We start from the raw sequence: 13,948 nt of genomic DNA, 5'->3' as shown, positions 1-13,948 counted from the left end.
TGTTTATAGAACGCCGCACTAAGCCCGTCAGGACCTGGTGACTTGCCCGGATTCAGGTTTTCGATGGCACACTTAACTTCCTCGGCCGAGAAGGGTTGTTCGAGCCATTCCTTTGTTTCGTCATCCAAGCGTGGCAACGCCCCGATAAAATCTCGCTTGTATTTTTCTATGTCGGTTTCTCTGCACGCGAACAGTGCCTTATAGTAATCGAAAAATGCGCGTTCCACTTCCTCTTTTTCCGAAGTTACATAACCGTTGGTTTCTATTTCTTTAACCATATTCCGCCGGGCTTGCGTCTTTTCTATTCCTAACGCCCGTTTTGTGGGTGCCTCCCCGAACGTCCAATGTTCCGCCCTCGCCCGTACTAGCGCTCCGCGATAGCGGTCTTGGTCAATGACTTCGAGTTTGTGCTTAATCTGCCCTATGTCGCCTTTGAACATTCCTGGATTTTTGTTCTCCAACGCAATCAACTTTTGTAGGTTCACTCGCAAAAGGTTTTCTTTTCTTTTTTCCTCATATTTTATACAGCTAGACCTTTCTATGGCTTTTATTTTAACGTCTTGCTTATACAGCTCCCACTTCTCCCCGATTTTACCGTTGTGGCCTTCAGCTATTTCCGTAATTTTTTCTACTACAAAACCCATGAACATTTCGTCATGTAACAGCTTTTCATTCAGTTTCCACAGATCCCACGAGAAAGGGGTGTTCTGTTTTTTCCTACCCAGTCTGCATTTAACCAAACAGTGGTCCGAGAAAGAAATCGGCTGTACATCATAGCCATGACATTGTTGGATTAAATTTAGCGAAAAATAAAACCTATCTAGCCGTGCGTGGCTGCACCCCTGAAAATGTGTGAATCTCACGTCTCTCGTACCCTCAAGGCATTCCCCGACATCAATCAAGCCGAATTCGTCAACTATCTCAGCTAGCAGACTAGTGCTAGCGTCTCTGTAGGTGGTTTCGCTTGCTTTATCACGGCTCGACAGTACACAGTTAAAATCCCCCAATAACATAAGCCGCCTTTCGGTGTTTAAGTGTTGCTTGAGGCTATCAAAAAAATCTAACCTGGCCTCCAATGCATTTGGCGCGTACACACAAATAATTCTGTACTCGACAGAGTTGCACTGGCAATCGCACACAACAAGGCGGCCAGAAAGACATGCTGTGACCGCTCGCATTTCCAGACCCGGCAACTTCTTTACGAGCAACACACAACCCGCCGACGTCCCCACAGCGTGACTTACAGAAGCGTAGTAACTCGACGTGAAACGGCGCACCATGCCCTCGGTCTCTTCCTCTCCGTCCACCTTCGTCTCCTGAACTGCTAGCACATCGATGTCCTGATCGATTAAAAGGCTATATACCTGGCTTTGTTTTCTCTTTGAAGCCAGACCCCGGACGTTTAATGTTGCTACATTCAGGGACCCTTCCATTTCGCCTCCCTTTAAATATTAGAGACCGCCGGCATGGTGCTCGCCCTTTCGCGTCCGCGTTTCGCTAGACGCTGCCCTCCTCCGCCGTGGAGACAGGGGGTGGCTGCTGCGTCGACGGCGTTGCTGGTGCCGGTTGCTGCGTTGCCGGCGTTCCTGGGCGTCCGCGTCTCTTCACGACGCTGGGACGCGGTTTCACAGAGGAAGAGCGTCGCCCCGGGTTAGTTTTCAGCGGCGGCTCTTCGCTGGTGGCCATGGCTCCATCTTCCTCTCCCTCGTCCGTCTTGTCAAGGCCGCGCTTGCCGTTGTTCCCAGCGCTTGCTTGCCCGCCTGCCTCCATGGTCTCATCCTCACTTGATTCGGGCTCAACTTCAGTGGGCTGTTGGTTTTCTAAACCGTCCACTGGAATCGCAGTAACACACGCTGCCACCTCCTCCTGTTTCTTTGGCTCCGTGTCTTGGGACGGACTTGCAGGGGTCGCCTCCACCTTTTCCAGGTTTCCCGTGCCTTGTGCTGCTGCTTCCGCCTCGGCCACGTCCATCAAGTGCTCTGAAAACTCTTCTCTACCCGCAGGCCCCGTCACGTTGGCGTAAGTGCGGACGCAATCCGCATCTGCATGGCCGAACCGACGGCATTTCGAGCAGCGAGGCACCTTGCAGTCACGGCGAACGTGACCAGTCCCTTGCCAGCGCAAACATTGCATGGGCCTGCCTGGCGCCACCAAGAGGGCCAACTCGCCTGCGACCCTGATTTGATGCGGCAAATCTTCCACCGTCAACCCGGCCTTGAGCTTGAGCGTTACCGCCCGCGTCGTGGACCCCTTGTCCTGCACTCCATGCACGCGCCATCTTTCCTTGCTGACTTCAATGACCTTGCCATAAGAAGCAAGGGCGGTACGCACGTCCTCGTCTTCAACGCCGTGCAGCAGCCAGTGAAGCTTAAGCCTCACCTGCTGGTCCTGCGGATCCACGACGAGGCACCGGCGTCCCTTCACTTCCTGCTCGCCGGCCGCCAGCATCTTCTTTGTAGCCTCGGCACTTTTGAAGGTCACCGCCCACACGTGGTTGATCTGGTACGCCCCCAACGCTATCACGTCGGAGAGCATACCAACACGTGCGAGCATGTCTCATGAAGTCCTCGACGCGGAACGGTCTGGCTTTCACGTCCCCGTGTAGAAACACCGTATTCAACACGATACGTCCTGTCGGCAGTTGGGGCAAAATAACTTGGTACTCGTCATCGCCGTTCACTTCAATCCTGTTACCGCGGCCAGACTGAGCCGCAAACGCCGCTCCAAGGGAGCTCATGATTCCGCGTCCGCACGCTACGGTGGCCGGAAGTGGAATGAAGCCACGGACGACACGCTGATATCAGTGTGAGTAACGCGCCTTATATCTTTAACGCGTTCAAACTACGTCGTCAGCGGCGTGCGTTGGCGACTCAGCGGCGTTATAGCGGCTTGATAACTGCGTGGTGTACACGTGATACTACAAACCCGATGGAAGAGATGGAAGAGAAGGCGGCGAGGCGGTGGGCTGCGGGGGCTGAGCGCAAGCGCCGCAAGCGGGCCGACAACCGTGCATTCGCACTTTCACATTCTCCCCCTCGGGGAAATGCGGGGGAATTTTCTCTCTCTCTCTCTCTCTCTCTCTCTCTCTCTCTCTCTTTTCTGCCTGTCTTTCTCTTTCACGCCTTTTCTATTCCACCCCTAACCTCCTCCCAAGTCTTTTATCCCCTCTTCCCCTCCCCACCGCACTGGGTTGTATGCAGGTGAGCGCCCTACTGAGCTCAATAATATCCCCAGTGCACTTTCCTTTCCTTTCTTCCACCGAATCACTTCTCTCTCTCTCTCTCGTTCGGCCGATCTATTGGTACCAAAATGGCCGCGCCGAGTGGCACTGTTGCGGAGATACAGCGCGCCATTTTTTTTTTTTTTTTGCCCTTTTGCGCTGATATTTGGCACCGCCGCTAGTAAAAGTATTTTTGATGCCACTTTGCGACTGTTTTCGGCGGAGAAACTTTGCAAACGCGCAGATTAGAAGACATAGAAGCCGAATATGTGGCCTTGAAAAAAAAAAAAAACAAAAAAAAACGATGTTTTGGTAATTTTTCCAAAGTTGAAAGCCACGTCCCCCTTTAATATGATGCGTCAATGGGACTCGTCCCCGCTAAGTGAGGACTCGCAATTAAGCTCCTAACAGAGCTTCAGTGTGTTATGGAATACGGGATCGGGGGATCCGATCCCCTAACAGCGGTGGTAACCTTACAAATCGAGTGTGAGCGCCAATCCACTTGCTCAGGAACGTTTTGATTGATATGCATGTGTGCCATGGCAGGGTAACTAAAAGCCCCTCGGTGGTCAATCAGTGCTGCTTGTTACGTGCGTGGCAATGACCGAAATTGGCTAGCTGCTGTGAAATTTTCGCCAGCCTATAGCCTCGCGTCACTTGATTCTCGTCACCCGGACAACATAGCATCAGTTCATCAGCTGAGATTGAAGGCTGATACTAACCCGAGCCTACCAGATAAGCCCGCAACTGCCCCTCCCGCCCCACCCTACCCTGAAACTATCAACACGACGGCTCATGGCGATACAGGCAAGTTGCGGCTCCACCAGATGTTTCTAGCTAAAAAAAAATCAGACATAGAACAACCTTGAAACAGCTTTATGTGGCTTTGCCAAATTTGAGCAAATTGCAATCAAGAAATCGTGAATGGTAGTTAACCAAAGCCAATTTTGGGAGTAAACGAAGTAGTGCAGCGTCGGACAAAAGAACAAAATATTTATTACAAATTACACACCAGTTTTCCCCATATTGTATAACCTAGAACGTAGAAACAGTGGGCAAAGGTCAGGCGTCTGGCAGCGTGGAATTTTTCCCTGCAGAACAAAACGGAGAAAGAACCTTAAGTATTGAGACCACCGCAAAGCCCCATGTTCTGATTCACTTGCTGTGTTTGGCTCATGGCTAGCTTGTGCAAAGAGTTACGGTGCCATGGACATCCAACACATATTCGTTTTGTGGGTGTTCCGATAATTGGTTTGACATTTACATTTTAAGTTAATGAATGTAGATTAATGTGCTTTCAAACCACGGGATTCAGTTGTGCACGCTGGGTTCCCTAGACCAGGAGTCACGGGTGGGCGTTCTACGCTTGTGAGATCATTAATTGATAAGGTAATGTGCCATTTAACTTGCCTTACTGTATGACACCGCGGTGAATTCCAGCCCTTCAGTAAGCAACAGATGACCATAGATGCACAAAATGCCAATGCAAGGAGGTCTTTCTCAGTGGCAGTGGGAACAATTAAGTTAATGCAGTTAACATCATTTTAACAACAGTTAACATCATTTTGCACTTATACTTGTTTGTGTTATTAATTGGTTTTTCAAAGCTAACTGCAGTCGTTGACATTCAGATTGCATCCTCTCGCAGCAATTGGACTAGGAGGGTGAAAAATTCTATTTAAACCAGGGTTTTGTTGACGTGGTCCATGGTTGTGAGGGTTCAACTTAGTCCAGAAGCCTAAGTCGCCGCCAGCCGAGCTCTCGATCTAAACCAGATGAAGCTGGCCTAGATTTTTTGTAGTTGAAGAACATATAGCAGACTGCAAACAATGACAACAGCAGCGCTGTCTTCTTTTGCACAGTTGGGAGCTCGAACATGACATATCGTGATGATAAAACATTTTCGAACAGCGAAGAAAAGTAACTGTGGCGCAGAGCTGCATTTTAATTAAACAATAAGGAATTTGGGAGCTATCAAGGGAAACTGCAGGTTCAGGCTTTGGCGATTGTTGGCAAGTTTCTCTTTAGCTCTGATTTTTTTTCCCTCAATCTCTTACGTATAGCTTATTGTTTTTGCTCATTAGTTTTCCAGATGACATGTTTTGTGATGAAACATTCAAAGTTGTAGTTTCTGTTTCACGAATATTGTATCTTGACCCTTGGCACCGGACGTGTTGATCTGTTTTCTACCAAGAGATGGTGATTGCCCTTTATTTCTTTGTTCACCTGTATTTATGTCTTCAGCATGTTCACGGAATTTTAACAGCAAAATTTTACTTACGCAGGTACTAAAACACGGCTGAGAGGAATGTAGGCTGGGTTTAGGATTTGTCGTGACTTACGTGCTGCAACTAGTGGCAGGTTGTGCACTCAGGGTGGCATTTCACGCCATTCACGCCACATCGGCAGCCACCGCTTGTGTCACCCGGACCCTGCAAAGAGAAGCAAAATGCACCCATGCAATTTCTTGCTTCATGACCAAGTATGTCACTGTGCCCACAAATTAGTGACCATCCTTTTTTTTCTTTCACACTCCACATGGCACAATTGAGGCACCAGAAGCATGCAAAACTCTTTGGACTCAAGTATGAAACACAGTTCTGAGACAAGTGATTAGTGTGGGGGGCGATCAGGAGAGATACATGCTTGTTCTTCCTACCAACCAGCCATTACATATGACGAAATTTTCACTAGGATATTTTTCTACGATGTGGCCTAACATGCTGCCACTCGCATGTCTCCATATAGGTACAAACTGGAAGGTGACTACTGACTTTTATGGTATATCGCAGGTAACGTGCATAATGGCTTCTTCAAAGTGTGCTGCACAAAAACGGCATGTTTGTTAACAAAAAAGTGCTGTCAGTGAAGCCGGGACGTAGGCAAAAGGTGTAGCCACCAAGCCACCATTCATGCTTGCACTCGAGTTATACTGATTTATTACACACAGTGCACACGGACTTCTTCTAAACGTATTCACAATAACAAGTAATATACGATTTTTAGTTGTTTCCAACCAACAAAAGTGACAATTGACTTTGTCTGAAGAAAGTGCCGGTGTCAACATTGCTATCGTGTGCCTGACTGTCCGGCTGACTCATCACGCTGCTCTGAGAAGTTTCCACAGTGCTGTAGGTCTTGCCACATGGCAGCATCCACAGCAATGACTTTGCAATTGTAATGCTAAAGTATTAAATAACCCATTGGGCGAGAAAGCGGGTGTCCATTAGCGTTGTCTGCAACAGCGAAACTGTGCCTAAATTTGCAGTGGCTGCAACGCATCATAGGGCTCTAAGAGCGCACCTCAGAAATTAAACGCACACATGCGCACATGCACACACACATGCACACACGTACACGCACACATGCACGCATGCACACACACGCAAACACAGACACACACAAAAGAGAGCGCACACGTCCGTCGAGGTGATGCCAGGGCATGTGCACAGGGGATGGTGCAGCAGCACATCTGTGGCCACTAGTCGGCTGACGCTCCCCTCGATAACACCTCAGGTTAGACTGTTTTTATTTCAGCAGGCACCGCGCCGAGCTTCACACTCCGGCCACTTCCTCCGCGTAAAATAAGCGCCACTTGTTGCCATCCCTCTGTTCCCATCCGAGACATCGCTGTTGTATTGTATGCAAAAAGCATGTTTCTTTCCCCATCCTGTCACAGATTTTGTGATTTGAGCGCGGTGCTCGCAGCAGTTATTTGTTATTATGTATTTTCCTTCTCCTCTCAGAGAGGGCAGGCTGGGCTGCATGTTGAGTAGCCCTGGTTGGGCTATGCGGTTCAACGCAGTGAAATAAAAAAAAAAAGCGATTGAGACGACGGCAGTTGTGACGGCACTCACGTTCGGCCCCCACCGGGCTCCCTTGGTGGCCCAACAAAGCTGAGTCTTGCACGAGGTGCACACCATGTAATCGCAGCCGGACCGCTTGATTATCACCACGCGGCACTGGGGGCATCGCATCGCCTGTCCGCTCTTCAGCAGCTCCTGCACCCGTCCAAGAAACAACAAAAAGGCCGCGTTTGCTGCAAATGTCGTTAAAAGGTGATAGTCTTATGGCGCTTCTGCCATGTAAATACCTCTCTTCTTTTTGTATTCTCGAACTTTGCAGTACTTCAAAAATATCCAAACTTTTCAGATAGTGTTATTTGACTGGAAGTGGAATAGAATACTGCATTGTTCGCTTCAATAGAGAGCTTTAGCTGACCGTTTTCGACGATTCGCTCCGGTATTGGAGGACTGCAGTCTCCGGTTTCACAGAGCATGCTCAGTGCAACCGGAGCCAATGCCATTGGTGGCCAGGCGTGCCACACATATGCAATGGCGCTCCCGCTTGCTATCGGAGCGGAGCAACCCTAAAAAATGGTCAACTAAAATTCGCTAATATAGATGTTGTGAACACTCGCACATACCTACATTATGTCGACGTACATGAAAGGTCCACACTAAATCTCAGCTTTAATTTCACGGTTGAATATGACGCCCTAGCTAGCTGCCTGGCTCCAAGTAAAACCGTATACCTAGGCAAGTATGTCATGGTGCATCGCCACCATCATAATCATCAAGGCCATGATCCACAAGTTGGGCCACCTACGGATACTAATGGGAATGAGCAGTGCTCCTTGTAACAGGGCAGCCACTGCTATGAGCAGCATCAACCCAACACTCTGTAACTTAAAGGAATATGCCGCATTCTTTTTCTTCTTTGGGTGGTTCCCACTTCATCCAACTTGCAATAAATCCAGTATTACATGCTGGGAGTGCGGCGCGTAATATTTTTTAATACATGGGAGTTTAGAAGCTCAAACAAAATCAGTCACAGAAGTTGAATTAATATTGCGCACCATGATAAGTGCTAAGCTAACCTATGATCTCTTTAATTTGCCTGGGCAGCTCAAAGCTGCTCAAACCATAGAATTTTCCGGGCAAATAAAGCTGCTTGGAGCTGCTCAGAACTCCCCTGAGCAGGCAAGTTAAAGAGACCACTAGACACACTAAGCAAATTTCCTGGAATGATGGCATGTTGAAAAATCCCAGTTAGGGGTATAATGAGCCAAAGCTATAACTGGTTTACTAGCTACCAAGTTGGGGAAAATACAGAATGCTGTGGGGTATACCACTAGCCAAGCCACTACACATGCAGAACTGGTAGTGGGATTACCCAGTGATAAATCTAATTTCGGTGCCAAATTTAAGTGCATGCCTTAAGGCAGTGGTTCTCAAGCATGTTGGTCCCAGGGAACCCTGCTAAGTTCCGTTAAGTGCCAAGGAACCCCCCTTCCCCCCCTCCCACCATTTTTCATTACGTTCATGCTACATGAACGTGCAATAAATTCAAAAGCAAGCAAGGGTATCGTTTTTTTTTTCCCGTCGACTTTACGCGAATGCGCACGCTAGCGGCACCTATCTCCAAACAGGAGAAATGCGCATGGGGGTAATATAAGGCCGAGATTCAAGTGCAATAGTTTAACCACGTGGCCAGTTTTCGGAGTCTGGCTGGCTACAAGCTGCTGGCGAGATTTATTGCGCAGCTCGCGTGTTTCTGTTATGCGACGAGATGTGCTTACTGACACTCGGGCGTGAGTAATGGAGGTTCCTTAGATCGATCGCACCTCAAGTTCACCATATAAGACTTTGCGACTGCGGAACCAGGGAAAATTTATCAGTGGCTCGCGGAACCCTGAGGAGGGGCCTGCGGAACCCCTAGGTTCCGCGGAACCCACTTTGAGAAACCATGCCTTAAGGGGCCATGCAGACAAAACAAAAGTTAGTTTTATTCGAAAGATTTAATGTTTTGTCGTGCCCCAGCGCTTGCCTGGCTGCAAACAATGCTTTATTCACTGAGAAATTAAACAATTTAAGCCAAAATTTTGATTCTCCTGCTAAATCGTGTGTTTCAAGACGTTTGCGTTGATGCATCCAGAGCAGGTATTCAAGCGAACATTTCTGGGCTGTTTAGTCGGCAGTGAACTATGAAATGCCTTGCTTACCGTCAGTCCTCTTAGATGGCACCACCATACCGCTCAGAACCGCTGTCTGCATTTGCTTTGTTTCTGACTGCATTTGCACCTGGCTTGTTTTTATTATGGTTGGTAGCAATTGTTTCGGGAAACATTGGGTGTGTTTGACAAACAAGGTCACATAAGACAATGTCACTCATGCCAATCAGCCAGTGTTTTGTGAGACAACCCCAAAGCGCCGGACCGCTGTCAGGTCTAACAAACATAGTGCGCGCAGTACCAACAGCAGTACGCACTGGTGCTTGTGTACTTTCGTAACTTATCTTGTTTACCCCACCATTTTTACAGCTGCGAAATAAATATGCGTTTAATTTAAGTGCAAATAGCTCGTTCTGCAAGCTTGTCAGCCCTGCCTAAGCTGCGTTTGCTTTTGCCGGCCTCAGCCAATTGCACAGCTGCCCATAATACGTCATAGGTTCTAGTGCGGGAAATGAGCTAGTGGGTAGCATGGCCATGCCCTTTTTCCTAATTATATAGCCTATTTGAGTGAAGTTTGCGCTAAAAGTGGTGTCAGTGTTATTCTAATGAGGCAACCTTTCGAATCAACCAAACTGACATTTTGTGTGCATGGCCCCTTTAATGGAATGGGGAACAGGAATGGGGACAAAAGTCACGTACACAGGGCAGTGGAGAGATGAGGGAAGCACGCTACACTGAATCGCACAATACATTGCAGCATTGCTTGCGAGAGGTAAACTGTTCTCATATGCTGCTGTGCTAGCTGTGAATTACTCTGTTAAACAAGCGTAGTAGCAGTAGGTAAAGACAGGACATCTGAAACGGCAAATTTTTTCTGCAGGGAATCCACTAGAATGAATGAGGAAGAACGTTCAGGGTTCCCCTTCCCAAGGAACTAGTAAAAACAAAGTGATGTTTTATGTAATGGCTGCTTCATGCATTCAGGTGCCAACAAGTTTGCTCTCCTCCACAAACTGCTCATCCCGTCAGTGAGGAGCAAATGACGTGCCACATTGTCGCAATTTTTAGGTCATATATTTCTGCTCCTTGCTATTCTGGACCACCGTCAACTATGAGGAAGTAGGATGCAGATAGTGCTCCTCAAAGGAAACAACGGCACGTCAGCATTCCTAATATGGTCTTTTAATAAGGATTTATGCTTATATGGGAGGATTCATACGGGGGATAAAGTCCATCCGCTCCCTCCCCGCGCCGCATATCATGTACGTGACTGCACATCACGCCTCCATGCGTCCTCCAGAGCGGCGCCGCTGAGATCAGGGGCAGCCTCAGTGAGATTTGTTGCTGCTCGCGAAATACTTCTCACCCGTCTGGCAACTTGCGCCCATCGCTTTTTGTGACTCGTGCTGATTTGAATTGCTGCACATAACTGATAGGTGTGCAAGCCGGGCCAAAGTTTCTGGCATTTGGTGGCTGCTGCCAATGCGCCAAGTCACCGTACCGCATATCACCGCCATAGGAAACTCAGATAAGAGCGAGTCATGGAAGCAGAATTGCCAGACGGGCAAGAACATTCCACCAACAGCAAAGGATTCTCCAACGAGGTGGGGATCGCCTGTTAAACTTGGACAAATCGTCCCCGATCCCAGTGGCGCAGCTCCCAAAGGCCCGCTGTGTGTGCTTGTGCCGGCTGCCTCGCACGAAGGCATGATGTGTGGTCACGTGATACGCAGCGCGAGGAGGGGAGGAAGTGGATGGATATTATCGCCCATGTGAATCCCCCTTAACCAACACAAGCAGTCGGATGACCACCACCACTCTCGATCTTTTCTGCTGAGAATCCTGCTCCTCACATTGGTCAAGAGCGGGTCACGGCAATGATGGTGATCCGTGACATTTGCATGCAGACAAATTTTCGCTTAATTTAAGTCTCGGCACGCACCATATTCTACAATAAAATGCGGCATTAGCAGCTTTTGCAGTAATTTCTAAAATGCGCTGATGAGGTGAGCAGTGCAGGCACAGGCGTCGGCCTCAAATCTCTTGCCCGAACTAGCCACTCATCCTCTTGCCAAGCCACAAAAGCAACCGCAGGAAAAAAATGTCAGTGAGGAAAGGTCGAAGGAGAGGCCCAACCTCTAGGAAGTTGAGTGAGGCTCTGGCAGCGGAGTCATTCTCTGCCCTGCGCTTGAGATCGGCCTGGTAATCAGCACAATTCATATCCTTGTGGATGGCCTCACAGCCGAGGCAGTTCTGCTGGTTGCAGATGGGGCAGTCGAAGACTTGTGCTTCGCGGGTGTACACACACCAGCCCTTGCAGTCTGGCGTCTTGCAATGGAACGAAGGCTCCTTGCCGCTGTTCTCGGCTTCGCGTAGCCCCCGCTCCTGCAGCGCCTGGTAGTCCTCGGCCGACAGGCACTGCGGCGGCACGGCGGGGCATTATATTGCCGCGAACCATACATTGGGTTTGTTTATTTGTGTTTTGCTTTTACCGCCGGCTGCGCCGGTCTGTGTTATCTCTGCGCCAAGGGAAGCGCGTGTTCCATTCTTTCTTTCTGTGCCGCATGTGTTATCTGTTGTGATAGGGAGAGCATTCCGATCTAACGTGAACAGCCCAGAATAATCTTCTTGGATCTACTATGTTCTCGATGCGAATCGACGTTTCGAGAACCACGCGCGCCAAAAGATAAAAAGCCTGCAGTGCGGACGCCGGGGCATTCGATTCTGCGACGCTCTCCGACTCACGTAACGTCACTTTGTTGACCACTGCTTCGCCGCCTCTGTATTCTTTTCAGTTGTTAGGGGAGCACAAGTTCGCTCCAATAAACTTGTTTCTTTTCCAAACAACTGCTTCGTCCTTGGCTACGTGACATCTGGTGGAGGTGCTGGGTACGCACCCTTCATGCCCACTACAACCTCTGGAAGCCGCCAAGCCAGTCCAACAAGAGCCAGCCTCCGCGTGCAAGATTTACCACCCGAGTTCGGTCTGCTACCGGAGAAGACGAAGAAGAAAAACGTCGCAACCAGCACCATGCTCAACCAAGGCAATCCTCCTGTCGTTCTGCAGCAGCCACGGGAACCGCCATCATTCCGAGGAGCCCCCGCAGAAGACCCAGAAGAATGGTTGGAGAAACTGGAGCGCGTCCGGAAATTCAACAGGTGGGACGACGCAGAAACGTTCCGGCACGTTTTCTTTTACTTGGAAGATTCGGCTCGCACTTGGTTCGAGAACCACGAGAGCTCCTTGACAAACTGGGCTCAGTTCAAAAGCGAGTTCACTAAGACCTTCACTACCGTCGTGCGGAAAGAAAGAGCCGCCCTTTTGTTGGAAACACGCACGCAACACCCCAACGAAGGTGTCGTGATCTTCGTTGAGGAGATGAAGCAGCTATTTCGCCGCGCGGACCCCGAAATGACGGAAGAAAAGAAGTTGCGCTTCTTAATGCGCGGAGTGAAGGAGGAACTGTTTGCTGGACTTGTCCGAAATCCGCCCAAAACCGTCGCCGAATTCGTGACCGAAGCCAGCACCATTGAAAAAGCCCTCGAAATACGTGCTAAGCAGTATGACCGCAACTTTGTTTGCGCGGCCAATGAGAACGACTTTGGCAGCACGCGGATCCCGGCCGACAGCCTACGCGAGACTATCCGCGCAATAGTGAGAGAGGAGCTGCGGAAACTTCTCCCAACGCCGCCGCATCCCCAAGTCGCTTCCCTCACCGACGTGATTAGAGAAGAAGTGCAACAAGCGTTGGGAACTTCTACGCCATCCGAGGTACCCCGAGAGCCACAAGCTATGACATACTCCGCGGCTGTTCGTCGACCCCGCCCTGCTCCAACACGCCGTCAAGAGGCCCCGCCGTACCGCCGCCCACTGTCACCCGCCCGACCCCCGGTAGCCCGAAACCAGACGCCGAGGAAGACGGACGTATGGCGAACTCCCGATAACCGTCCTCTGTGCTACCACTGCGGAGAGGCCGACCACATTTACCGTCGCTGCCCATACAAGAGGCTCGGTTTGCGAGGGTTCTCCGTCGACGCCCCACGCCCCCGATACGGCCAGCGCCCTGCTGAGATCGAAGAATACCTCTCCAACACCAACCGAGGACCAGCCCGCTTCAACCGTTCACCGTCGCCCTACCCGTATCAGTCACCGAACCGCCGCAGCACTGCTGACTTCTCACGTGGAAGGTCCCCCAGCCCACGCGGGGGAAACTAAAAGCAGCAACTTCGGGAGGTAAAGTTGCACAACGGCGGAAAAATGAAAACCCTCCAACGACGCAAGGACTCGCCGAAGACAGTGATTCACGACATGCCATCATCCCAACGACCCGACCTAACCCTGACGAGACTCCCGAACACGACGACAGCTATACGCCGCGACGCTTACCCGACCTGACCGAGACGTCCGCTGAGAAGACGTGGACAACGACGACGCACAGTGCCCGACCGTCAACACGCACAAGCCGAGATGCGACGCCCCGACGCACCCGGAACTCGAGGAAGGCGGCATCCGACGTCAAGGTGTCCATCGACGGTTTTGATGTAGTCGCCCTCGTAGACACGGGAGCCGACTACTCCGTAATGAGCGGACCATTTGCGTCTAAGCTGAAGAAAGTTATGACCAGATGGGACGGTCCGCACATACGCACAGCAGGAGGCCACCTCGTGACGCCAAGTGGAACGTGCACATCGCGCGTCACCATAGACGGCACAACGTACCCTGCGGCGTTCGTCGTTCTGCCTAACTGCTCCCGCGACGTGATTCTCGGAATGGA

The 13,948-nt window shown here is 50.2% G+C and overlaps 1 protein-coding gene across 4 annotated transcripts in view; it reads right to left on the bottom strand.

Annotated features, from left to right (window-relative positions):
• Nucleotides 1-4,200: 4,200 nt before the first annotated feature.
• LOC144155872 (uncharacterized) overlaps nt 4,201-13,948 on the bottom strand; it is a 62,606-nt gene continuing 52,858 nt past the window's right edge. For all 4 annotated transcript variants that reach the window (XM_077687564.1, XM_077687566.1, XM_077687565.1 and 1 more), the window contains 4 exons: nt 11,310-11,591; nt 7,078-7,221; nt 5,563-5,652; nt 4,201-4,311 (listed from right to left, as the gene is read on the bottom strand). In XM_077687564.1, coding sequence (XP_077543690.1) covers nt 5,572-5,652; nt 7,078-7,221; nt 11,310-11,591 — 507 coding nt within the window. In that variant the 3' untranslated portion in view covers nt 4,201-4,311; nt 5,563-5,571. The remainder of the gene's footprint in view (nt 4,312-5,562; nt 5,653-7,077; nt 7,222-11,309; nt 11,592-13,948) is intronic.

Source organism: Haemaphysalis longicornis, unplaced genomic scaffold (genome assembly GCF_048455015.1).
Source record: "Haemaphysalis longicornis isolate Haplotype H1 unplaced genomic scaffold, Haemaphysalis longicornis Haplotype H1 scaffold_1, whole genome shotgun sequence".
Taxonomy (NCBI): Eukaryota; Metazoa; Arthropoda; class Arachnida; order Ixodida; family Ixodidae; genus Haemaphysalis; species Haemaphysalis longicornis.
This window is presented reverse-complemented; position numbering and strand designations above follow the sequence as displayed.